Source organism: Parasteatoda tepidariorum, chromosome 5 (genome assembly GCF_982258835.1).
Source record: "Parasteatoda tepidariorum strain Cologne lab strain chromosome 5, Ptep-v5.0, whole genome shotgun sequence".
NCBI classification, from domain to species: Eukaryota; Metazoa; Arthropoda; class Arachnida; order Araneae; family Theridiidae; genus Parasteatoda; species Parasteatoda tepidariorum.
Genome location: NC_141759.1, coordinates 57861363 through 57888892, shown reverse-complemented (window position 1 = coordinate 57888892; position 27530 = coordinate 57861363). Strand labels below are relative to the sequence as shown.

The 27530-nt window shown below is 31.4% G+C and overlaps 1 protein-coding gene across 6 annotated transcripts in view; it reads right to left on the bottom strand.

The window, feature by feature from the left end:
* The window catches only part of LOC107437355 (scoloptoxin SSD14), an 88104-nt gene that overhangs the window by 37571 nt on the left and 23003 nt on the right, over nucleotides 1-27530 (bottom strand). The window contains exons 1-3 of one of the 6 annotated variants that reach the window (XM_087163995.1): nucleotides 25386-25594; nucleotides 7889-7945; nucleotides 2678-2761 (exon numbers count right to left, since the gene is read on the bottom strand). In XM_087163995.1, the coding sequence (XP_087020121.1) occupies nucleotides 2678-2761; nucleotides 7889-7945; nucleotides 25386-25462 (218 nt within the window). In that variant the 5' untranslated portion in view covers nucleotides 25463-25594. Of the gene's footprint in view, nucleotides 1-2677; nucleotides 2762-7888; nucleotides 7946-17955; nucleotides 18183-25385; nucleotides 25595-27530 lie in introns of those variants that run through there. The other 5 variants (XM_087163996.1, XM_087163997.1, XM_087163998.1 and 2 more) reach the window with 5 other exon arrangements.

Sequence of the window (27530 nt, the reverse complement as noted above, 5' to 3'; positions counted from 1 at the left end):
TTGTGCCAATCCATTTCAGAAAAAAACTTCATTCGTAATAGCAGGGCTGTCAACTTTCTACGCTTTGTTGATACTTTTCTTTAGCGTTAGCAAAGTTTATGTTTTAATGTTTTATTTTCTCTTTAAAATTTTTTATTTAAAGTCAATCTCAACACCACTACTTGTGAGTGATTCAAAAGTTCGTACTGAAAGCCACTTTCGTTTTAGTTAACTTGTGGTGAGGCTTTTAAAATTTTGACAAAATTTACCAATATTTTGAGAGTTTTAGTATTTGATTGTCTAACACTTTATGAAATATTTCCAAAAAAGCACAGTAGTTGCCAGTATTGGGCAATGTATTACGTTATTGATCTAGTTAGGCCTTCCAATGATGACTTCAAACTCAATAAAGGTTCTTTTGCAAACAAGCTCACACTACAGACTATAGTGTGAGCGTACAGAGCACATACAGACTATAGAACGCGTTTGTTTTTTTACTGTCGTCTTCACACAACTTTCACGAGTGTTTTAGATTGTTCCTGGTTTAGTGCACGAAGCGCGCGGCTTTTGATTGCAATAGCGATGGTGATTGCGTGGTGACACAGAGGATAAAGCCCTCGCCTTTTAATTGGGTGATCCTGTTTCGAATCCCAAAGAATTTTACACCTGGCTTGTACCAACCGTAGGGCTGAAGTAAAATAACCTCAGTGGTAGTCGAATCATGGGTAAAAATTCCCTTACCGTCAGGATGACCATGGTTGGTTTACGTGGTTTTCCTCTCCATATAACGCCAATGCAGGTTAGTTCCTTCAAAAAAAATCCTCCGCGAAGGCGAAGTATTCCCAATTCTTGACCCAAAAGTTCCCATGTTTTCTTGATTAAGTTCAAAATTACAAGGCTACGGAGATTAAATATGGTAGTCCCACGCTCAAAAATTGGGTCCGATGTTCAATGACGGCTATAAAATAAAATAGGGATATTGCATAGTAGGTAACTACCGAGGAAAACGAAATATATCAACTGCGACCTTCTTTGGAGATAACATCAAAGGTGTTAGGTGAAATATTTTTTTTTGTTGTCATGGATATAAATTGACAAATATTTTGCTACGGTATGAAGAAAAAGTGTAAAACTTGTAGGTTGATTAAGGTACTTAAAAGTAAATAGCATACTTTGAATTCTTAGAACATATTCATGAAGTGTTTTGTCCCAGCAAGTGTGCCAATTGGTCTGCTTTATGCGAAATATTTTACCTAGTAGCAGAGAATTTCAAATTAACAGTTGCCAAAATTTGGTTAATTTCGTTACTACCGTGAAAGGCTTATCGTAAGGAAACAAACTAATACAAAGTGGCGTTTTATGTATACTTTTTAATTATTTATACGTAATAGTATGCAAATTAGCTCGTAATCAAATTAACTACATACAGAATCATACATTAGAACATAAATTTTGCTACTTGTATGAAAAATGTTCTCACAAAGCAGAGCAAGTTGGCATCTTTGGTCCTAAGTATCCTGGCTTAAGGTTTTAGCTAAGAGGTTTCGTTGCAATTAAAGTTTTTTTTCAAATTTCAAAAGCAATATAGTAGTTATTTTAAAACTTAAATTTTAAAATAAACATTAAAATGGGCAACAAAAATCTAAAAATTTGATTATGAAAGAAATCCTACGGACTGCCGCAAAGAAGTAATAATAAATACGGAGAAATTTTTTTTTTAATGGAGTAGCTTCTGACGGCAAGCGTTTAGGTTCAAAAAAAAAAAAAAATTGTGCTTTAACCCTTTCGCGCCGACTGTCACAAATACGTGCCAGCATAAAACCGTATCAATCAGGGTAAAAAGATAAAACTGGTAATCAAAGAAATTCTTTAGCAGTTTATTTGTGGGCGGAGTTATAATTGTTTGATTTATTTAATTCACCATTACTTTGTTCAAAATAAAACTATTTAGTCATACTTTGAATTAACATTGATTATATATGTGATTAAACTAACAATAATTAAAGTAAAAGCAAAGTAAGTCTGTCAAATTAGAAACGACTACATTTAAGTTACCGTTTTTTATTTAATTACAATGTGATTCTGAGTTTGTACGAATGCTTTTATGAATCACCCGCCCCAAGGGGTTTAGTAAACGCATAGATTTCGATTCGAATACCAAAACACCATTTTTGAAGTGCCCGACTATATATATGCAATTTATGCTGTTTTATAAATGACCATTAAAATAAATGAAAACAAAGAATTTCTAAAAGGCGCTTGTAATTTAAGTCTCTTGACTAAACTAATGGTACTGTAACTTTAAAATTGCGACTCTTTTGCTTTAAGAGACAAAAATCTTAAACCATTAATAGAGAGCTACATTTTACAGGTTTTTACCTTCATCTTAATGATGGATATTAATAACCATCAGTTAACTAGTCTAATTTTTTTCAGCCTACTATGCTCTGTTTGCTGTGTCGAGAGTGGATTTAACGACTTAACGTAACTTTTAAACAAGATAGTTACTTTACGTTGCTTAAGGAAAGGGAAAAGCTGAATCACTAGAATGCTAAAACTATTTATAGACTAACTACTGTTGACGATATCTTAAATCTAAAGGATTATTGACTAAAGGGGCAATAAGGCTTTAAACTGAAATCAGTATGACAGCACAGCTCTAATGTTTAGAATGAATATAAGTATTTCTATCAATTACTTGATAAATCTTTGAAAAGTTCGTTGATATTTTCGAGAAATTCTTGGAATGTGACAATCTGTAATGTACCGCGGACGACGCCTCCTAGTGAAGAAAAATAATTTTAACTGATAAACTGAATTAATAAAATCTGTAAAATCTCTCAGTATTTGTCAAAAATAAATTAGTATGGAAAATACTTCTGCAATCTAATGATAAAGGATTCATGCGAAATTAAAGTATCGGGTTAAGATAACTGTTTTTCCGTCTTAAGACGAAAAATAAAAATAAATAAAAATAAAACTCAATGTTACCAACGAAAAAAACGGAAAGAAATGACAATAAATGTCAAAAACAAAACAAGATAAAGCGGCTATAACCGAGGGTGAGATGCAGGCCGAAAGAGGCAAATCAGGGAAAGTTATTCCATACAGAATGTAGAGTTTGTGTAGAACTGATCTCATTAGCGACAGCAGAGGTTCCTAATGTTTTACGGCTACGGAACCTTAACTGATCGAACATCCTCGGTCAGAGAAAGTGGTGGCTCAGGGGATAGAACGTCCTTCTTCCAATGAGGTGAACCGGGTTCGAATTCCACGATGACTGGTCGATCAAATTCCGAGCCCGGCTGTTACCGACCACAGTACTGATGTAAAATATCCTCACTGGTAGACAGATCATGGGCTAGACTCCATTGCGGTTATGCTAGCAGTAGGAAGTATCTCTCCATGTGGGTTAGTTCCATCAATAAGTCCTCCACGAAGGCAAATTTCTCCCAATACTTGAGCATGGAGTTCCCTAGTCTTCTAGATTGGGTTCAAAATTGCAATGCTACTAAGGTGAACATTAGTTGTCATAAACCCAAAATTGGATAGGCTTTTCAATGACGTTTATAAAACATCTTTTGGTGGAACCCCATGTTGATAAATAAAATTAGTAGTTGTAAATGTACTAGCCAGAAATACTGGGAACCATTTTAATCGTATTTAATGTGAAGAATGCAGTTTATTCAGTCATTGTTTTATCAATGATAAACTTAAAACAGTAAGTTTTTATGGCAAACAATTTAATTTGCAAGTGCGGAGTGGCATCTAGAGTAATACGAATCTGTTTTTGTTTTCTGCAAAAGATGAAAACGAACAGAAAACGCAGCTTTATAGTTTTCGAAAAAGGAACTGTTACATGCGTTGAGAATAGTTATCAGAGAAATATAATTCTTTATTCTATGATTTAATTATTTTATATGGAATTAAAAAGTTTGAGGAGAAATAATAATGCTATTATATATACATGTATGTTCTTTTCATAATTCGTTTTATATATTGTTATTGGAAAAAATACTTTTATTTCAAAATTTTCAAACTTTTTGTTGTTGTTATTTTACATAAATAATTTCAAAAAAACAACTAAAATATGAATAAATTGTGGTTTATTGTATGAATACAAGTATAGTTATAGGTTTAAAAAATGATTGATTGTTTAAAAAATTTAAACTCTCGGAACCGCTGTGAGGCTTCCACGGACCATTTGGGAACTGCTGAGCTAGAGAACTGGCATTTTTATGAATGAAATAAGACTCAAGAGATCAAGATGAGCTGTTGCGCCATGTGTGGAAAGAATACCAGCGTTATCAAAGTCAAATTTATCTTCAAATCTAACAGTGTGCAGCCTTGTGATCCTTTAATCTAAAATTTAAAGCTTGTCTGGTTTTCCTAATGCAGACAAATTTGTATTTATGGGTATGCGGTAAATACCTAAGTGATTATCAATACTGATAAGTTTCTTAAGAGTTTTTCAATTAAAACTTTAATTTAAAAATTAATTTCATTTGCATTTTTCAGTTCCCGTACTTGGTCGAAATAGCCTGGTTGGCAGGACGTTGATTACGGGAGTTCGAATCCATCCGGCCGAAGACTTCCCGTGTAGTAAATAGTGACTAGCGCACGTAAAACCTGTCAGGTCACAAAGTCCTCCATGATCCCATAACAAGTCAATACCTCTGGGGGTACAGAATTGGAGATTGATCGTTTTCTGGCTCAGGTCAAAATTACGATCTGTGGATGAATGAATGAAAGGATGTATGAATGGGTCCACCCTATAAAAAGGTGTGACCAATAGATGTGGCAGAAGTCGTTTTTTTGGCCATAGGGGACACAACTGGAAAACAAGAACGATCGAACTCCCTTTACCGTAATGGCCGACAACAACAACAAAAGTTCAGTTCAGTTATAAGTGCAGTCAGTTAAAATATTTAGTTATAACTATACTTTAGTTTAGTTATAAATGTGTTATCACAAAAGTATTTTGATTTAGTTCCGTTAAAAGTTATTTTTCCATGCAAAATTTCAAGAGCGACTATTCAGATCGCTCAAATACAATGCAACGGAACACAATGCAACGGAAACTTATTACCGTATCGTTCCTCAATTACTCAAATTATTATTTGGGTTAACTAAGTGAGAAAATCAAATATTTCATGCTTACCGAATAGAGTAAAATTAACATCAGAGTTGTCCACTTTCTCCACAAAAAATTACTAGTTGTAGTAAAATTACATTTTTGTAAATTTACTGCAACTAGTAATTTTCACAGTTGTAGTACGAGCAAGAATCATACATTTTGTTTAGATGTATGATTCTTGGTTTAGAAAATTTGTTAAAAGCCTTTGACGCAAATGAGACACTTGTTTGACATTCTAATGAGAAGGAAAAATATATTTGGGTATTTTTTTATTATAAAAAAAATAGTCTGATAGTTACTGAAAAAGTTTGTGAGATTAACGGAATTATATTTATATTTAAATATTGAATCCAAAAAAGAAAGAAAGAAAAGAAGCTAGTTTAAATTTTTTTTTTATTATTCATAGTTAAAAATTTATCAGTAATTGACTTTGTAAATTAAAGAAATTTCAACGATGTATAATTGTTTCTCTAAAGGTCTGGTTTCTTAGGACAAGCGCCTTGTCTGGGCGTCAGCGGAAAGTTGACGTAGAGCTGATGCCAAAAAAATACTTTTTTGTTAGCTCAGCGTGAGCAGTCGCCCGAACGCAGACATTATCTCTCATTGCGCATGCGTTAATAACGTAAACAAATATTTATTTTGAATTTGTATTGATTTTATTTTTGTCGACCAGTGTTTTAGGGAACAAATAATGACTTTGTCCAAGAAAATACACATTATAGCTGAGCTAAATGAAGAGTACTATGTTTAACGAAGAAGCTATGTTTAATGTCAAAATCAAAATCTTGGCTGAGTATTGAGTATTGAGTATAGTTAAGTGCTGCGAGCTCTCTGCTTATCGCTTATAGCTCTGCGTTTATCTTGGCTGATTTCAATGTGCTGTTGGATGTTGTCCGCCATTGCTTCTGTGGTTAACGTCACGTTGTAATCCAACTGCAGTTGAGTTGGACGGCAATTGTAGTTCAAGATGAGCGTTCGATGACGTATTCTATCAAACTCACAAATGGACCTATCAGAGGTTAGCGCTGATTTCCAGCTGACGGTGTCCTGTCCTAAGAAACCAGGCCTTTAGATTTAAATAACTGCAAATTTTAAAAAATATTGTTTGGAAGTGAGCTGTGTTTGAAACAATACCTTTAAAGCAGGTAAAGACACTAGCTTTTTATGATGGTTGTATTTCATAACCATACATTATTAAAATGCTAAATATAATATTTTCCATTTATTTTGAACTATATTAATGCAAAATAATGAAATAGTATGAAAAATATATTTAATAAAAATTCTTCGTCAAAGGGATAAAAAGTAAATTTGTCCACTGATGAAAGCAAGTACGAAATCCAAAAGTTCAAATAAAACTCCACTTTGTTTACGCCATTTCGAGCTGAACCTTCTAAGGTAAGGCTCCTATACTATCAGAGCTGACCTATCAAGCAATATTGGAGCAAAAAAGTTCACAAGTTATGTTAGTATTGTGCTTATGTTAGCTCTTTGGAGCAAGCATTGGCAAAAATTATTAAATTTCTGCAAGTTTTTAATTGGGTATACTATAGCCTACGTCACAGTTCGTGTTATTCCTACTTAATTTAACTAGGAAACAGCATTTTCTGCGAACCTGATTTATAGCAACAAGTAAAAATTAAATGAAGTGTGTTGTTATAAGTCGCTACTCGGCACGTTGGAATTGTATTAGTCTAGTTCCTTTTGAAATAATTTATTTTGTTGTTTTATCTAAGTTTATGAATTTAGTAAACATATTTAAAACTCAGCTTATTAATTAAACTAAATGGTAAATGTTATTCCTAGTAAAATTTTCGAAGTGAAAGTAGTTGTTTTTTTTTCATATTATACCCAATTCTTTATTACTTTGTAAAATAATATGCTAAAAACAAAGAGGTGTCTTCCTTGCCCTGTGACGTCATTTGTTCGTTTCAACTCATGATCCATTAATTAAAACAGGGCCAATGAAAATATATCTCGTGTTTTTGAAAAAGATAAAATAAAGTAGTCTAGAGTCGCTACTAATTAAGACGTTATTTCTCAACGATGAAAATTGTTTTTAAATTTGCTTTTAAACAATTTAGCGTTTCGTAGTGCGACTACGTAAGAAAATGTAACGAATTTTTACCCATCTACTAGCATTTAAAGGTCCCGCAGTGGACTGATCGTTAAGGCATGGTTCCCAGCAGATCACCGAAGTCAAGCATCACCGTTTGCTGTCACTGTGCGGGTGGGTGACCACTTGGATTAGTCTGCGTAGGGACCGAGGGTGTGCGGTATTGATCCTCGTTATACTGTTCTACCGTAAAGTGCTCGACTTCGCGTGCAGGTTGTCGGGCTACCGAAGCGGGGGTGCCATCCCCTCTGCAGAGGATCAAAATTGTGATGGCATGTCTTCGGATCATCCTCAGGGATGTTTCCTAGACCGTCGCCAATAGCCCATTGTGCAGCTCTAGTGCGACGTAAATGAACCAGAACTTTACAACAACATTTAAAGAGAAAATTTAAATAACAAATAAAAGAAACATTACATTTGTCCCCACTAGCCCCGCTTTTCCCTCCTACATTTATGAAATTTTTCGAAATATTTAAATAAACTTTTAACACTGAGTAGCTTAATGTTATTTTATAGTACTCCAATTTTATAGTAAAATGTTTCTCTTAATTTTCTTCTTAGATATTATCCTGGTATTGCATTTAAAGCACTAATATGCATTTCTTTTAACTAGCATATTTTACCAGAGAAAACACTGTTATCAATTCTTTTCTTACCTGAGTTTTTGGCTTTCTTTTTCTCCTAAGCTCCATTTTTGTGCACCGAACGGGTTTCTGAAAGGAAAAAGAAAAAACGTCTCAGTAAATAGTTTGATGACATCTATTGTTATTTTAGAATATTCCCAAGCTGTCAACGTTTAACTTTAGCATTTAATTTTTGCTCGTTAGGCTTATCACTTCACGTTAAATTGAAAATATTACTTTGTGTTGACATTTTCATTCGAGATATTACGCAAAATGAAGATATTCGCCAAATAGGCACGACAAGAAGACACCACGTTGAGCGCCGCGCCAGCCACCGGTGGCTGACACTGGACTTTCCATTTAGGCCGCGTCAGCTATCGGTGGCTGACACTGAAATTACATTTAGGCTGCGTCTGCCGCAGCTTGCTGACTCTGACCTTTCACATAGGCCGCGAAAAACAGCTGGCTGACAGCGTATAACATGATATAGAACTATAAAATTTACACTCTTTTATAGACTTGCAGAAAATTTATTCAAAATTTACATAATTATTGTGATTCTTGGTTTAATAAATTCAATTTAGTAGATTTTTATCCACCACTATTTCTAAACAATTCGTAGGCTTATATAATTCACCACTTTTGTCAGATATGTCATTCACATCAATCACTGTAAGAATCATCAGTCTTCTCAATTCATCCTGCACTTCATCAATTGTGTGTCATCCTGCAGTGCATCCTGATCAACCGAAAAATAAAAATCAAGAATACAAACTCTGAACTCGATAGAACTCTAAAAACCTAAAATAATAATCTTGAAATGTACTGTATAAATTAATAGAAATATTTTCCAATAGAATTAATCACTATGTAAAAGAAAATCACAACCATAATTTCAAACAATGCATGTAATTTCTTTTTTAATTTAATTTTTATGTTATTTTTCTTTTTATTTTCTTGCTACCATAATGCAACTTTTCTTTAATAGTGACACCTATTGATATTCATATCCAGAGATGCCAAATGCTCCGGATTCGACAAATGAAGTTAACAAACGGTAAAGAACTTCAAACTAAACCTTGCAAACTTTCCGTTAATTTTGGCAACTCTTTAAAAGTTTCAACACGACTTAACTGTACCAAAGAAATGCATTACATAAACCTTTGAATTATTTAGAAGTAGTGGTGGGTAAGAACACGATAAATTTAATTTATTAAAAATAAAACATGCATTTATAGAATACTACTCGAAAATATTTAGTCGCTGTCTTGAGCAAGTTAGCACCTCTGCATAGCCAACGCCTCCTATAACTGAAAACCTCCACACTGTTTTTTACAGGTAGTCCGATCTGACCACTGTGAAGGATATCCACTTACCGAACGAGTCATTCAATACAGAATATAGTTAAAATAAGAAAGTGGTAGCAAATATATGACTAAAAATTTATTTTATTTATGAATATTATTGGTTTTCCTTATTCATTTGTCAACCACTACAAATTTAATTCTCAAATATATAAGATAAATTTCTCTCAATTACTTTTATAAAAGGTTTTGGGTTCATGCGCACAACTGGTTCACTTTTTAAACATTCTGCGTGGACTACTTATTAAAGACCGTGTGGAGGTTTTCAGTTATAGGAGGTGATGGCATAGCTGACAATTCTAACGGACTATTTTATTTTCATCTTTAAGGAAGTCGTAAAACTTAGGCTCTTTCTATTCTTGGATTTTCAAATTTAACTAGGAATGATTTTAATCATCGCTACCCCTGTGAATTGATTAAACATACATATATATGCACGGCAATCACACATATGCAGAGATGCCTCAACAGGAAATGAGTTAAACATGTTTATTTTCTAATACGAATTACCATTTTAGAGTTGAAAAATTGTGGTCTGATGATTTCATATTAAATAAAAAATACCAGCAGATCTGTCACCCCGGAAGGTCAGGCTTTCCACATGATTTAACCATTTACGTGCTAGATTCTTTAATGAAAAAGCACCTTTATGATAAATATGGTAGCAGGTTTACATATAAATTGCTTTGTCATTTTGTTCAATTAACAACTAATTTAGTTAAAAGCTTGATTTTAGAACAGGGACACAAGATATTTATATAAGATTATATATAACATAAGATATTTAATTTTTCATTCTGGTAAATAGGAATATTCAGCTTGCCAATAATTAAAGATTTGAATTTCCATTTTGAAAACAGAGGCATGTTCCAGAAATAGAACATTGATGCGAAAACAACTATAGAGCATAACTGCCTATATTTATGCTTTTTGCGTAAAATTTTATTTTTAAATTTAAAGTTATAATAAAATTTATGCTTTTATTTATTTTTTGGTTTCATAAATCAATTCAAGATAATTTTGACCATCATAATCTAAAAGTAAATTAAACATATAAATGCAAGATAATCTTCTGATATCGTGTTTAAACTCATGAAAAATAAATAATACGTTTCTGCTTATAATTGTAAATCCATGTTAATTTTACTACCACTAGGGAAAAATATCCCTCCCCCAAAAGTTAAAAGTTGATAGTCATGAAATTGGTATTGAACTATGATATAAGATAGAAAATGCTTTTAAAATGTTCGGCTACTTACACGTTGAGCGCCGCGTCAGCCAACGGTGGCTGACACTGGACTTTCCCTTTAGGCCCCATCAACCACCGGTGGCTGACACCGAAATTACATTTAGGCTGCGTCTGCCACCGCTTGCTGACACTGATCTTTCACATAGGCCGCGAAAAACAGCTGGCTGACAGCGTATAATATGATCTAGAACTATAAAATTTACACTCTTTCATGGAATTGCAGAAAATTTATTCAAAATTTACTTAATTATTGTGATTCTTAGTTTAATAAATTCAATTTAGTAGATTTTTATCCACCGCTATTTTTAAACAATTCGTAGTCTTATGTAATTCACCTTTTTTTCAGTTATGTCATGCTAAACCTTTTACAAACTTGCAAAATCCGTCTATATTTGCAGATTTAGTTTGTAGTTATTTAAAATTAGCGTGGCATTCAACGTGTTAACATTATCAAATCATGTATCAAGACTTACATACCTATCTGTCTTTGATTTATTTTTAATATCGTGCAAGTAAAAATAATTTTAATTCAAATATTAAAACACAAAATTTTCTTCCAAATATCTAAAATTACTTCTTACTTTATTTCAAAGAAACTCTTTAGTGCTTTCTCATTTCCACTTGTTTTATTCTTATCAGATTCTTCAAGAGGATGAATTAACATGGCTTTCGAATGTTTCGCCCTGGTTTTACTAAACCTTAATAACTCAAAACATCGCCAAAGTATTATACTTATACAAATAAAGCGTCTTTTATTGTCACCAAAATTTGTAATAGTTTGGCGAAAATGTCATTGAAAAACTTATCTTTATAATTCTTTTATTCCCCAAATGTCAATATAGTAACCTATTATTTTTTAATCGATACATTTTACTTGATGTACTATAAGACGTCCTAATTATATAGATCAGAAACTTAGTAAGAAAGTGACATGAAAGAACTCATTCATTGGAGCTTTCCAGTTTTGACAGCATGCTTTGTTTAAAAGGATCATCTATTTTCCGTTTTTTTTCCTTCTTTGTGTTGATGAGATAGACGTTTTTAATATATCAACAATTAATTGCATCGATATTGTTGAAAGCTATTAGAAGTTTCGATCGTAAAAACATAACTTTGTTTTATGTGAAGACATAGAAATTTGGAGCTGTCAGCAAATATATTTGAAGAATGTCTGTTTTAGTTGTGATTGTTTTGAATTGTCGATTTTTATGCATCATAGATATTTTATATCTTATAACCGTCGTTGAACAGCCGACCCAATTTTTGGGTTTACGACTGCTAATGTTGAACTCCGTAGTATCGTAATTTTGAACCTAATCCAGAAGACAAGGAAACTCCTAGATCGAGTATTGGGAGAAATTTACCTTCGTGGAGGACTTTTTGATGGAACTAACCCGCATTTGCGTTACATGGAGAGGAAGACCACGAGAACCCCCCACGGTTAGCCTCACGGCAAGGGCACTCTAACCCATGATCCGTCTACCTCTGAGGATATTTCATGTCAGCACTGTAGTCGGTGTAAGCCGGATGCGGAATTCGTATCTACTGGGAATTCGTATCTACCTCATTGGAAGGCGAACGCTCTATCCCCTGAGCCATCGCGGCTCATGCATCACAGATAAATAAGATAACTGTGAAATACAAGCTGCTTTGAAACAAAACTTTAAAATTTTGGTTAAATTTTAAATTATTAAGATTAGCAAAGCAGCCAACTGCAACGTTTTTTCCAAAATATTTTCCAGAGGGTAAAGACGTAAAAATTTATGGCAATTTTAAAAATTTCTTGGTAATTTTGTAAATTGTTCAAGCGCTTTTCCATGAGTAGGGAAGGGGAACAAAATCGTGTTTCATATGAGATTTTGAATCATTTACATGTAGTGGTGTGGAAAGTAACTTTAAACCAATTTTACAAAACAAACAATGATAGATAAAAATATAAAACTTATATACAGAAAATATTTTCCCAAATAGTGTAATAAATTGGCAACTTTGAATTACTAATATAAAATTATCTGATTGATGTGATTATATTGGTGTCAAACTATTCACAAGTTTGAGTAGATATGCAAAGAGATTATGTATCAAAAACTTTGTAAAAATTGACGCGAAAAGAACTCAGTTTAGATAGAGTTATTTGTCGAAATGGTTCATCTATTTTTTTAAAATTTTCTTTGAGTTGATGAGACACGAGTTTTTGATACGTCAACATTAAATTGCATCAATATTGTAGGAAACTATTAGAAGTTTTTATCTAGTAAACGTTAAACATTGTTTTATGCAAAAGAAATATTGATTGTACAGAAAACTATCAGTACATAATAAGTGTTTCGTAATTCACGCACGATCTGTTTCACCATTTGTGTTATTAAATGTTTCCAACGAAAGGAATGAACCAAATATCTAACAGCTCATCATAATGAAATAGAACGTTTTTTATACTGGGAAATATTTTAAGCATTGTTGAGTCATTTAAGTTAATTATTATTTTATTTCCAGGCATTATCGCATAATTTAATATTTTGATGATTAGAATTGGCTGCTCAAATCATGCAACTAAAAGCAATGTGTCTTTCTTTTTTTATGTTTAAAGTATATGTTAAAAGACCAATAATCTTTCAAGTTTTTAAGAAGGAAATTGAACACTGTATTAACAAAACTCAGCCGTGTTTATAAGAAATGATCATTTAAAATTTTTAAAAAACAGTCCATATGTATAAAAAAAACTATATAATAATTTATTTACACGCTATAACATACACCGAAGAGCCATTACATTATGACCACCCTCCATCTATAACAATGGGCTCTCCCTGGTTTTCATGGTTTCTCGTCCAGGAACAATGTTTCCATGGGGCACATTAGGACCCATAATCCTCATAGAACAATCCCTGACGTCTGTAAGCTACTTGAACATAGTTGCAGACCAGGTTCACCCATTCATGTGAACAGTTTTTCTTGCGGGGGATGGTGTTTACCAACAGGATAATGCACCATGTCATAAGGGTCGAATCATCATGGATTGGTTCGAGGAACATTCCAGTGACTTTCAAGTCATGTCTTGGCCCCCAAATTCACTGACCTTAATCCAATAGAGCATTTGTGGTCCTACTTGGAAAACCAAATTCGTGCTGCCACGCTACTCCCTCGCAATGTGAGGGAATTGCAGGACCAGTTGGTGAGCACTTGATACCAGTTACCTCTGACTACCTATCAGCACCTTGTGGAATCAATGACTCGGCAGATGCTAGCAGTTTTGAGGGCTAAAGGTCCTACATGTTATTAGCAGGGTGGTCATAACGTAATGGCTCTTCGGTGTATATAACCTTACATGGTATACTTTATAAATTAATAAAAATTTCCCAATGTTTAATTAAAAACCTGCATTTTTTAATCAAAATAACTTCGTGAGTAAATTTCAGTGGACACAACTGTATTACAAAGAATGTCCATTTTAGTTACGATTGTAGTGCAAAGAATTTCATTACTATATACAGATAACTATAAAATTCTAGTTCCTTTTAAAATATTTTTAATTTAGAATTCTTATGATTATATGAGTACAAAACTATCTGAATGTTTATCGTTATATTAGTGTTAAAATATTCAGAGAGCTCAGTAAAAAGGAATTATTATGAAAAAGTAAATTTTAATGTAATTTTCTTAAGAAATATTTGTTGAAAAATATATTTAATTAATAGTAATTTTCAATTGACAAAGTTACATGTAAGGGCAATTCCACGGAAGTGTCAACTTTTAAGTGAAATTTTTTTTTTATGAATTGCATATTTTAATTTTAAAAATATGTTCAAAAATAGCCAAAGTCTACATATTGCCGTTTCATTTTTGATAATTTTAAATTTCTTGAATCTGGCAGCATTTTAATGTAATCACATGGCTGACAAGTGAATTGTTCGCATTTGTGCTCAAATTGTTTTCTTGAAAAATACTTATAAAACAAAAAAAATGTATCCTTCTTTTGCAATATTTTGATAAAAATATGCATATGGAACAAAATTTAAACATTTTAAGTTTAATATATAAAATAAAAGTAACTTCTTTTACGTCATTCCGTCACATGTCTTAATAATGCATAAATTTCCTGAGAACGAAGATAAGATGTGACATTGGCAAGTTAGAAATAAAACCTCTTCAGAGACAACCTAATTTTCAAACTGTTGAAATTTTTACTAATTCTTACATAAATATTAATCCTGTTTATCTGTTACATTCTGTTTATCATTTACATATTAATAAAACATTTTTTAAATGAAGGCTTTCTTCTACTAAACTTTTTGTCATTCCGTCACGGTCATTCCGTCACAGCAAATAGATGTTAATAACTGCTAGCCAACCTGAGGTTAATTTTCCAAATTCACATTTTACATTGCTTACACATTATACTAAAAGTGTAAAATAGTTTAGAAAAATAATAGCTGCAAAATTCGCAGAAACTACCAGTTCTAAGCGGCATGCCAAAAGCTTGGTTGCCAAAATGTCATTCCGTCACGCAAATAAAAAGTTCGTAAAATTAAAAGTAAAAAAGATAGAAAATCCTGTTTTTTTAGTTTATGAAGCGCATTATGCCAATAATAATGATATGCATGAGAAATTTTTTTTATATTTGAAATTAGATACATAGGAACTTCAATTAATTGTTATTTTGCAAGTCAAAATGTCATTCCGTCACATATGGAATTGCCCGTAATTTAAACTTTGTTATTAGAAAAATATAAAAATTCATTTTTAAAAATTTCTCAATTCTGTGTGTTCTAGTATGAAAATTTTTCCCTTATCATTTCAAATAGTGTTGAAACTAAAACACAAGTTTTGCCAACGATATACGACAGACATATAAATTATTTCCAAGTACAGCGCTCGCTGGGCCCTAGGCCATTCAAATTTTTGGGGCCCTTAGATTAAATTTTTTTCTTGTACATTTTTTTTTAAATTTATGTAATAATACTTATAAATAATAACTAAAATAAGTAATAAATAAATATGATTAACATTATGTAAAAAAATTATTGTATTTTAATAATATATATTTAAAATTGATTTCTTTTTAAAAAAATCATTGTTTTTCTTAATTTTTTAAAATTTATTTTCAAAAAATCCATTTTAGGGGGGCTCCTAATCATTGGGGGAAACCAGAGTACATTTCTTCTAATCAGAGTACATTTTGTATCGAATGTGACCACTAAAGCTCGAAGGCCGTAAAAGTGCACATTACCTAGCTAATCTGCATATTAACTGATTTTCTCTATTAAAGCGTAGAATCAAGGGTTTTCCATCTTTTACTCAGATAATGTAAACGGCTTCTGTGGCGTTAAAATTCAAAAGTTTGTTTCTCTTATTTCCTTGTAATAATGTTCTGTTTAATTCTCATTAATTTAGTTCTCATAATTCTCATTTAATTGTAATTATATTTTAAACCGTCTGATTCTTTGCATTCTAATACGTTAGTTGATTGATTGATTCTACATATCAACTATTTTGATTGTATTAATTTGATTCTTTAGATAGCTAAAAATAAATGAATAATATTATGCTAATTTAAGCGCACAGAAGCTTTGCTCCTGTTCTAGCAAAGATCTTATATTACTTTTAACGATAGTTAGGTTATTGATTGAGTGATTCTATATATCAACTATTTTGATTGTATTAATCTGATTCTTTAGATAGCTAAAAATAAATGAAAAGTATTATGCTAATTTAAGCGCACAGAAGCTTTGCTCCTGTTCTAGCAAAGATCTTATATTACTTTTAACGATAGTTAGGTTATTGATTGAGTGATTCTATATATCAACTATTTTGATTGTATTAATCTGATTCTTTAGATAGCTAAAAATAAATGAAAAGTATTATGCTAATTTAAGCGCACAGAAGCTTTGCTCCTGTTCTTGCAAAGATCTTATATTACTTTTAACGATAGTTAGGTTATTGATTGAGTGATTCTATATATCAACTATTTTGATTGTATTAATCTGATTCTTTAGATAGCTGAAAATAAATGAATAATATTATGCTAATTTAAGCGCACAGAAGCTTTGCTCCTCTTCCAGCAAAGATCTTATATTACTTTTAACGATAGTTAGTTAATTGATTGATTGATTCTACATATCAACTATTTTGATTGTATTAATCTGATTCCTTAGATAGCTAAAAATAAATGAATAATATTATGCTAATTTAAGTGCAAGCTTTGCTCCTGTTCCAGCAAAGATCTTATATTACTTTTAACGATAGTTAGTAAATTGATTGAGTGATTCTATATGTCAACTATTTTGATTGTATTAATCTGATTCATTCGATAGCTAAAAATAAATAAATTACATTATTCTAGTTTATCAGAAAGAAATGTTGCTGCAGTTTTAGCAAAAATCTTATTTTTACTTTAACGAGTACCTAGAAGTTAATGCGTGGATTATCGGGGCAATTTGAGCAATGAAATAATTTTCTGCACTTTAAAGGATCATACCACAGTTTTAATTTGCACGTTGTTTAGATAATCTGTAGAATAACTGATTTCTGCATTTCAGAAATAGCATTTTTAATTCAAAATTTTAAGTATTTACTTAGAATAAAATTTTCGGTAAATACTCATACAGCAGTGTTTCCCATAGTGGGGTATGTGTACCCCCAGGGGTACGGAAACAGTTTAGCTGGGGTACGCGTTCTTATGCGAAATATCTTGCAGCAAACGAAAATTTCAAAAATTTTTATTTAAAAACAAAGCTAGCCATGAAAATTTACGATTGCGTATTTTTCTATTGGTTATTTTTTGCAGAGTTAACAGTTAATAATGAGTGGTGTCAACAGCCAGTTGTGATTTTTAACTTTTGTGCAATTTTTATATAGTAAAGGTTTGTAATAAATTCTACTTATTTTGATTGATTTTATAGAATAAAATTTTTATCCCTAACATAGTATATAGATTGCTGGTCAGTATCTAAAAAATTTAGTACCAAAAAAGAAAAAGAAACGTGTTTTTAAAAAAATACGTTCGTTTTTTTATTAGTGGTACACAGCGTTACGAAAAATTTAGAAAGGGTACACAAAAGTCATAAGTTTGGGAAACACTGTCATACAGTATTGGAATGCACCATTAAGTATAAAAGAGCATCTGTATCATTTTTAACTATTGCAGAACTATAGATGAAGGTAAATTTAGAACACAGAGAAATATTCGTTATGATTTCAAATTAAATTTTCATTGACAAACACAGTTTGTGAGAACACAGGATAATATTCGTATACGATTTTGATTTAAATTTTCATAAACTAACAATGAAAGAATGAATTCAATTTTAAATAATTACGTTTGAAATGAATTAAAACACATCATACCGTAACAAAAGCTGTAATTAAGTATCTAATCGTTTTCATCATTTCAAACTTCTAAACTACTAGAACCAGCATTAAAACTTTAATCTAACTTGCATTTCGATCAATTTCCTAAGTGAAAACGATTTAAATAAGCGACTTACTGTTTGACGTCATATGTTCTCTGTATCAGGGAAGACATTTCATTCAATTGTAACGATGTAACACATGTATCCCATCGGCAACTGAAAACACATTTCGTTGATCTATCACGAGCTTTGACACATTTTTGCGGTGCAAAATAAATGGATGAATGTATCCGGCATTGGATATTTTAGACTGGCAGAATTTAATTCTTTGTATGATAGTTCGAAGAAATGGCTCATAAATTACTAAAAAGTGACATCACTCTCCCATTGTTTGGTACTACTTTCAAAAAAAAAAAAAAAAAGAGATCAAATTTAACCTTTAAAATGTTCTTATAAAATAAATAAAAATATATTATTGTGTTTCGATTTTCTAAGCTCAAGCGTAAGATTGCTGAAAAAAATACACAGGCATAGAAGATGCCAATTTTTAATTTTTCCGTGGATGATTTTCCGCAGTGCTAGTAAATTGAAAACTAAAGCAGTGGTAGTAAATTGAAAACTAAATTAAAATAACAGGAAAAATATTTTTTTTTAAAATTATGCAAGAGCTTAAACACATCCTCTTAAGATTATCTCACACTTATAAACACTCACACTTATATATACTCTCTCTTTTCCAAATTAGTTACTACCTTTGAACAGTTTTGAACTGATTGTTAATACTGCTGATTTTACGATTTTGTTTGAAAATTTTTCAGAGATTTCAAGGCAAGGGCCCCGGGAGAAAAATATAAAAGGGGGTGCAACCCTCTATCAAACCCCCCTTCCCCCCAAAAAAATATTAAAATATTCTGTTATTACATTTTGTTTTGTTATTACTAGAGCCCGGATTTTGATGACCTAAAAAATCTCAACTAATGCCCTTAAAAAGTGCAAAAAATGCCCTTAAAAAGGGCAAAAAATGCCCTTAAAAATGCAAAAATTGCCTTAAATAAAGTAAAAGTATTGAATTAAAAAAATTTTTGCTCTTTAAAATTATTATGAGTCATTTAAAAGTTATAAAGCAATGCAATACTTGTTCTACGCTCATTAAAGTTTGAAAAATATGTTTTATAACCTAAAATAACAACAAAAAAAAGGAAAATATATTGGCACCAAAATATTTTTATTTTGTATAGAAACTTTAATGGATATAGCAACTTCCATCTCATATCCATCTTCCATATTACTAAATATCAGAATTACATTGGATTATTAAATGTTTTTTGATAATTTGAAATGTAAACGAGCGTCTCTTGTCTGAAAGTAAATTTTCATTCCTGCAAAAGCTTCTTTCAGCGTCTACTGATGTTATAGGTGCGTACTTGAAAAAGACGGTCTTACTTACTGACAATTCTTCTTCAATTTGAAAAGATGTTGCTTCACCTGTTACTTTACTGTTTGGAAGCCAGTGTAATAATGAAAATTGATAAAAAATAATAAAAATTGTAAAAAATTAACAGAAAACTTTAAAAAATGCATTAAAATGCAAAATACGCCCCAAAATTTCAAGAAAAATGCCCTATAAATCTAAAAAAATGCTCTAAAAGACAAAAAATGTCCAAAAATGCAAAAAAAAATGCAAATGTCATCAAAATCCGGGCCTTAGTTATTACATATACTTTCATCTGTTCATTTTTTCAAGATACATCTCTTCATTGTTAACAAGATATTTTAAAAAAAAAGTATGAATTTATTGTACTTGCAAATTTTGCCACGAGAAGCTGTATTGATGGCGTTGGCATAGCTACTGACTTTGAAACACAAATAACTACAAACAGTAGTTTCGTATACGAACGTGTTTGTACACGCTTTTAACATTGGTATTTATAGTGTTGATGAAGTTTTACAGTTGTGAGAAGTCAGTTTGTGTTATACACCTTAGTTAAACTAAATAACTAATAGAAAATATAATATTATTTATATTTTATTAAATGAAATTTAAAAATATAGCTTAGAAATCTCCCAAGTTTGTGCATGCTCAGTGTGCATAAGAAAAGAATCAAAGAAGACTCAGAATTCATTGGAAAAGATATAAACAGATTTGGACAGCAAACAAGACGATTACAATTCTTGTTTGATTAAGCAATTTTTTAATTGTTTTGGATGAATAATTACTTAATTATTTGTTTTTGAATGAAAATATTTTTAATAAAAAAATTTATAACAAAATTGTTTTTCTGTATCTTTTTAATTGTTTAAAAGAAAAGCCAGGGGGGTGAAAATGTATCCTCTTGCACCCCGCTGCCTACGCCCTTGTTTCAAGGTGCTATACAATCAACTTTACTTTATTTTATAGCCGGCGTTCAACAGTTGATCAAATTTTGAATTTGCAACTATATATGTTCAACTCCGCAGCCTAGTAGTTTTGAACCGTCCCAGAAGACAAAGGAACTCCAGGATCAAGCATTGGGAGAAACTAACCTTCGTGGAGGAATTTTTGATGGAACTTACCCGCATATGTCTCACATGGAGAGGAAAACCACGAAAACCTCAAACGGTTAGCTCCACGGCAAGGGGACTCTTACCCATGATCCGTCAACCACTGGGGACATTTTAAATCAACACTGTGGTCGGTGCGAGCCTGGTGCGGAATTCGTATCAGCCCGCCATCGCTGGTGTTCGAACCCGAGTCTCCACATTCGGAGGCGAGTGATCTATACCCTGAGCAACCACGGCTCTCAATTAACAATATTCATTTCCAAGCATTCCTCCTTAAATCAGTACCAAATTAGTTTTAAAAATTAGGATTCCTTTTCTCTTAAGCCACGCCCCATTTTGTAAGGACTCTTCCTCCATTAATCGCATAAAGCTATCTTGTAGTTAATGTAGTATTCTTAACACTCTTAGTAATCTTGCAGTATTCTTAACACATTAATTATTATAAATCATTTGCAGAGATGCCAACTGCTCCGGGCTCGCCACTATATTTTAAAAAACGTTAGAAGCACAAACTGAAATTTTCAAATTTTTGGTTAATTTTGCCAATTTTTTTTAAAATGCTCAATACGACTTAACACACTGCTGACCGGCAACTTTTCTCAAAATTACCCCATGTGCCCGGCTATTGTTTTGAAAGCGGATGTGGAAGTAAAACAGTATAAATAAATTTTAAAAAATTTTAATTTTTATTGCCGTATGATAAAAAGTTAACAATCACTTATGTGTAATGGTACACCACAAGTTTTACAAATATATCGGGTTCCGTAAAGTTATAATAAATTGATGTAGAATTAAATAGTAAAACTTGAAAAGTAAGGAAAATTACGCCCACTTTTAAAAATGTCCCCACTGCTAACGAGAACACGAGTTAACTCGTAACCGGTCACCAACATTTGGTCACGAAAACACGAGTTAACTCGTGACCGGTCAGCAATGTGTTAACGTAACAAAGGCGTATCAAGACAAGTATAAAACTTTTTTTTGTTGCAGAAATCGAATCTTATAACTTATTAAAAATAAAAAAGAATGCATAATAATTTCTATCAATTTTTAGATTTAACTTGCTTTAATACTGACATTATTGAAAAGTTTTTAAAAATGCAAGAAAAATTAAAAATTTTTTTTTAAATGCTTTCTGATGTTTGAATCAATTTTTTTTTCATTCATGCTTAAAACGTAATTTAATTTTTAAATTAGAAACTGTTCAAATAAAGTATTTCCAGTTTCTGAAAATTAAACATCACTATTTTCCTTTGTATGAATTTCAAACACAGTATTTATTTTACCAATGCTTGCCCGATAGTTTATGTATCACAACGAATAGAACCGAAAAAAAGTTAGCAGCTGTTATATTTGAGTCATCTCTTGAAAGTTTAGTCATCCCTTTCGGGTTCTCAGGAAGTATTAGAGTACATAAAAGAAAGAGGATGATAAAGAATGAAAGATATAAGAGTTATGAGAGCTACATCAAGAAGAAAAAAAAATCAACTTTATCACCAATCGAGATGATTACAAAATGTGTCTATGTTTTGATCAATTGAAATAAGTTAGAATGTGAAAGGACGTGATGATTCAGCCACTTATGGAAACACATTTTAAAAAAAATAGTTAAGTTTATTAATCACACTTCACGTATCGAATGACATTTCATTGGGTTTTCTTCTAATACATTTCCAACTTACATGTTGCCGGGGGCCGCAATTAAAAGCACCAGTCAAATGGCGGGCCAAAACTTTTTTGGGCTCTTTTATGTTTGAAAGAACATTAAATATTACTGTCAGATTTTTATCGTAGTTTTTTGAATATTAAACAGCAAAATGACAAGCATTGCAAATAATGCTTGTTATTTTGCTGTTAATTATCTTATAATAATTCCTTATTCTAAAATCTGATAACATCGAGCAAATATTCAATTACACTGTGAAACAAGTTTTTTTTCTGTTAAAGACTTGTGAACTAATCTTCAATCTGAGATTATTTTAAATCTACTATCACCATCTCATAGCTGCCAACTCTTCCGGTTTTCCCGGAAGATTTTAATTTCGTATTTTAAGTGGTACCGAAACTCATGTCATGTCATTAGAGTGTTTCAATTATAATAATAATTATAAATGAAAATGACCACCACTACATATAAATAATTACAACGAATAAATAAAAATACACTAATTGCTGTTAGCAGAATTTGGCCGAGTCAAAATACAAATATGTTTTTGAGTAAGATTGTTGCATACCTGAAAACTTTTAACATATATAATAATATGTAACCCTGTTGTAATAATCCGCATAAGCTTGTACAAAATGCAGCGAATTTTTCTGCTTAAAATTGTAATATAAATTTTATTTTACTACCACTGGGGAATATCATCCTTGAAAGGATTATTAGTTGGCAGGTATGTTGTTGCTCAGAAAGAGTAAAAGTTGGCAGGTATGCCATCTCTCTTAAAGCTGCAGTTTTTATGCAATATAGGGTTATATTCCTAAGCAGGATTTTTTTAAGTTCTCTTGAGTTAATTTTAAGTGTGCACTGCATTACGCTGCAACGAAGATGGCGATAATACATTTCAGTTTATTATGCGATGCGTTAAGGTGATAGAATTTAAGCCTTAACCCCTTGGGGACGGGTGATTCAGTAAAGCATTCGTACAAAATCAGAATCAAGTTGCAATTAAATAAAAAACGGTAACTTAAATGTAGTCTTTGCTAATTTGACAGACTTACTTTGCTTTTATTTTAATTATTGTTAGTTTAATCATATATATAATCAATGTTAATTCAAAGTATAATTAAATAGTTTTATTTTGAACAAAGTAATGGTGAATTAAATAAATCAAAAAATTATAACTCCGCCCATAAATAAACTGCTAAAGAAATACTTTGATTACCAGTTTTATCTTCTTACCCTGATTGATACGGTTTTTTGCTGTCACGTATTTGTGACAGTCGGCGCGAAAGGGTTTACAGTCGGCGCGAAAGGGTTAACCCTTTCGCGCCGACTGTCACAAATACGTGACAGCAAAAAACCGTATCAATCAGGGTAAGAAGATAAAACTGGTAATCAAAGTATTTCTTTAGCAGTTTATTTATGGGCGGAGTTATAATTTTTTGATTTATTTAATTCACCATTACTTTGTTCAAAATAAAACTATTTAGTTATACTTTGAATTAACATTGATTATATATATGATTAAACTAACAATAATTAAAGTAAAAGCAAAGTAAGTCTGTTAAATTAGCAACGCCTACATTTAAGTTACCGTTTTTTATTTAATTACAACTTGATTCTGATTTTGTACGAATGCTTTTCTGAATCACCCGTCCCCAAGGGGTTAAGTCATACCTGCCGACTCTCCCGGATTTTGCGGGAGATTTTATTTTCATATTTAAAGTGGTAGTAAATATATACTATTTTTTCTTTTATAAATTTAATTTTTAAACGATTTTGATCACCATTATTCTTACAAAAATTAAGCTTATATATTAATATGCGTTACTATCATGGTTGTCAACTTAATTTTTTTCAAACAGAACGTATTTGTTTGCTTAAAATTGAAGTTTAAATTCCGTTTTAATACCACTGGGAAAAATGATAATGGAAGGGATTAAAAGTTGGCAGGTCTACTTAAGTGGTATTTTTCAAAAAAGCACAAAAGGGTGTATGTATGTGCATATATAAACTTATACGTTCTTTATGAACTTGTACATTAGAACAATAAATAAATAAATTACACCGAAAATACTGTTTCGAAAATTATGTGTAGCTTTCGGAACAAAACTACTTAGAGACTCTACATCCGAATAAGGTAAGATCAAGGACTTGTATAAATGCTTCAAATTTTTTTTTTTCTCAAATGTTATTATTCCATACTTATTTGATCAACAATTATGATGACTAGTCAATATATTGGTTTCTAAAAACTTTTTTAGGTTGTCACTAGTATTTCGAGCATCCCTTACAATTTATAAATTTTTCACTCAGTCTCAAAATTATTTATTTCTCTAAAAGAACCTTGCAGGCTTTAAGTTTGCAGCAAAACAAGAATGTTTTTTTCCTTACTCTAATTTTTTACTTCTTTCTTTAAAAATAGCGAAACTTAAAAACTGAAATGGCGAAATATCTAACTTCAGATCAGAAGTTTATAAACATAAGCGGTAAACTTCTTAAATATTTTTTATAAAAATTGTACTTCCTACGTTGTGCAGGGGCGGATCCAGAAATTTTGCCTGGGGGGGGGGGGTCATGGGCTCAGATTCCCCCTCCACAATTATTTTTTTTATAAAATTTTTCTTTTTAAATATTTTTTTTGAGAAAAAAAAAATAAAAACTAGGGTTTTTAATGCTAATCTTCTCATTTATTTTTTTCATAATGAACAATAGAACATTACATAAATAATTCAAGTATTCAAAATCTTTAAATAATAAATGGAATGCGTTTTTTAGAAACTTTGGCAAATTTGTCAATGATTTTTTCAACATCCAAATCAATCGACGAAACTATGACGAATTTCGTTTTAACCTTTTGGATTATGATTCTTGAAACAATGAAGAACAAAATTAGATGGAAAAAGAAAATTGATTACTCTGACCTACCTAGATATATATGCCCCCTTAAATAATTTTTAAAATATTTGATTTCTTTTGGTAAATTTAAAAAATTTTTTTTTTCAATTTGGGGAGGGGGGTCAGATGACCCCCCCCCCCGCTGAATCCGCCACTGACGTTGTGACAGACTTCATATTAACATGAAAAACTTGTGACGTAAACAACAAATTTATTTTTTCATTATATCGCTCATTCATAAATTTAAAGCAATACTCAAATTTCAACAATATTCTAACTAACTATATTTTCCACTAAACCAATATTTTTATTACAACTACTTATACAAAAAAATTCTATAAAAGTTCAAATCGCTTTTAAGGATCAATATGAGATCCTTCCACTTCATTGAAGTACTATGTCAGCAATGTAATTATGTTTTTTTGTAGATGTAAAAACAAACATATTCTCGTATATCACTTACCCCATCACCAAAGTATAATTATAGGCCTTGGAAGACATTTTTGCGGACATTACAATCGTTCTAAACTCTACAATCATAAATATCTTCAATAGTTTTAAAAAATATTAATAGCTTCTGACTTTTTTTTTTATTTAGAAAAATGATCTTGGCACCGATGTGATCGGCACCATTTAAAGTTCGATGAATTATTTAGCATTGTCTTATCACCTGAGTCGGTTGCTTAGGTAACGGTAATAACATCCATTCTATTGAAGGGTTTCACGTAACGGAAGCGAGATAAAAAAAAAGTGTCACCAAGTGCAAAAAATAGCACACTTAGGAGTAATTCATTACTAAGAGTTCTTCACAGGTACTTCCTAAGTGTTTATTTCCTTCGAATGACGAATTTTGTTTACGGAATGAACAATCACTTCTTGAAATGTTAAGATGGTTCATTAACCTACTATGATTATTTAATTCATGATTAATATGATTCTAAAATGATTATTTAATTCATAAATTTTACTTCTGATTTGTTGGAACGGATATGAACAAGTTTTTTAAGGGGTTGAATCATCTTTTAAAATTGTGTAATGTTATTTCTAGTGGTTTCGATGTTTAAATATCTTTAAAATTCCAGCCGAATGTAGGTACTTTTTTCTCCTATTGTCTTTGCCCCGATAAAAATAATTTGAACAATGCTATTAAAACCCTAAGATTGCAGCTCGCCTAGATACAGCCTAGGAAATTCCGCTCAGTCAACGCTTCCTGTAACTGAAAGTCTCCACACGGTTTTTTATAGGTAGTCTGATCTGACCACTATGAATGATATCCACTTACCGAACGAGTCATTTAATACAGAATATAGTTAAAATTAGAAAGTGGTAGGAAATATATGACTGAAAATTTATTTTATTTATGAATATTATTGGTTTGCTTTATTCACTTGTCAACCACTACAGAATCAATTCTCAAATATATAAGATAAATTTCTCTCAATTACTTTTCTAAAAGGTTTTGGGTACATGTGCACAACTGGTTCACTTTTTAAACAGTCTGCGCGGACTACTTATAAAAGACCGTGTAGAGGTTTCTTGCTGTAGGAGGTGATGGCTCAGTACCGCTATAATTCTAAATCGGTAAAAGCATTCTTATATAAATATCACACTCCTACAGAATGATATTAAAATTGCAATTCCTTTCCTTATTTTGATCGATTTGAATTTCGCATGGATAAAAATGACACCATTTCTTAAAGCTTCATAGTTTTTCATTGTTTCCGCAGTTTTGCCATGTAAAATCTGCCACAACAATTGCTTCTAAAAGAAAGAAGAAAAAAAAGATTGTTTGCATAGAGTTAGCATAGCGGAGGCTTTCAGTTATAGGAAGCGTTGTTTTAACCCAGGCCTGAAAGCGAGACGGGAAAGAGGAAAATCTGGTAGTAGAACTTTTTCAATAATCGATAGTTATCGGGAGGAGTAAATCGATTCTTAACAATAAACGATTTACTGCCATTAACTTTCTCTTGGGGGAGAAGAAATTCAATATATGTATTCTATCCGTTAAAAAAATGTATTAGTTACGGATATTTCATTATTCCCGAAAAAAAAAGTAATAATGAAATTTATTTGTTCCCAGTTTTTACTTTTTTCCGTCTTGATATACATGGACTTTCAGTCCTGCTTTAACCTGAAGTATACCCTATCCTTTTTCGATATTTGTTATTAGATACGAAATCGTTCTTAACACATTGCTGACCGGTCACGAGTTAACTCGTGTTTTCGTTAACAGTGATCTCGTGGTGACTATTTTAAAAAGTGGGAGTAATTTTCCTTACTTTTCAAACTTTACTATTTAATTCTGTACCAATTTATAATAACTTTACGAAACCGGATATATTTGAAAAACTTGTGGTGCACCAATACTATACTTAACGACAGTAAAACAGGCGCTACCAAAGCCTCCACACTGTTTTTTACAGTTAGTCCGATCTGACCTCTGTGAAGGATATCCACTTACCGAACGACTAATTTAATACAGAATATAGTTAAAATAAGAAAGTGGTAGCAAATATATGACTAAAAATTTATTTTATTTATGAATATTATTGGTTTGCCTTATTCACTTGTCAACCACTACAGAGTCAATTTTCAAATATATAAGATA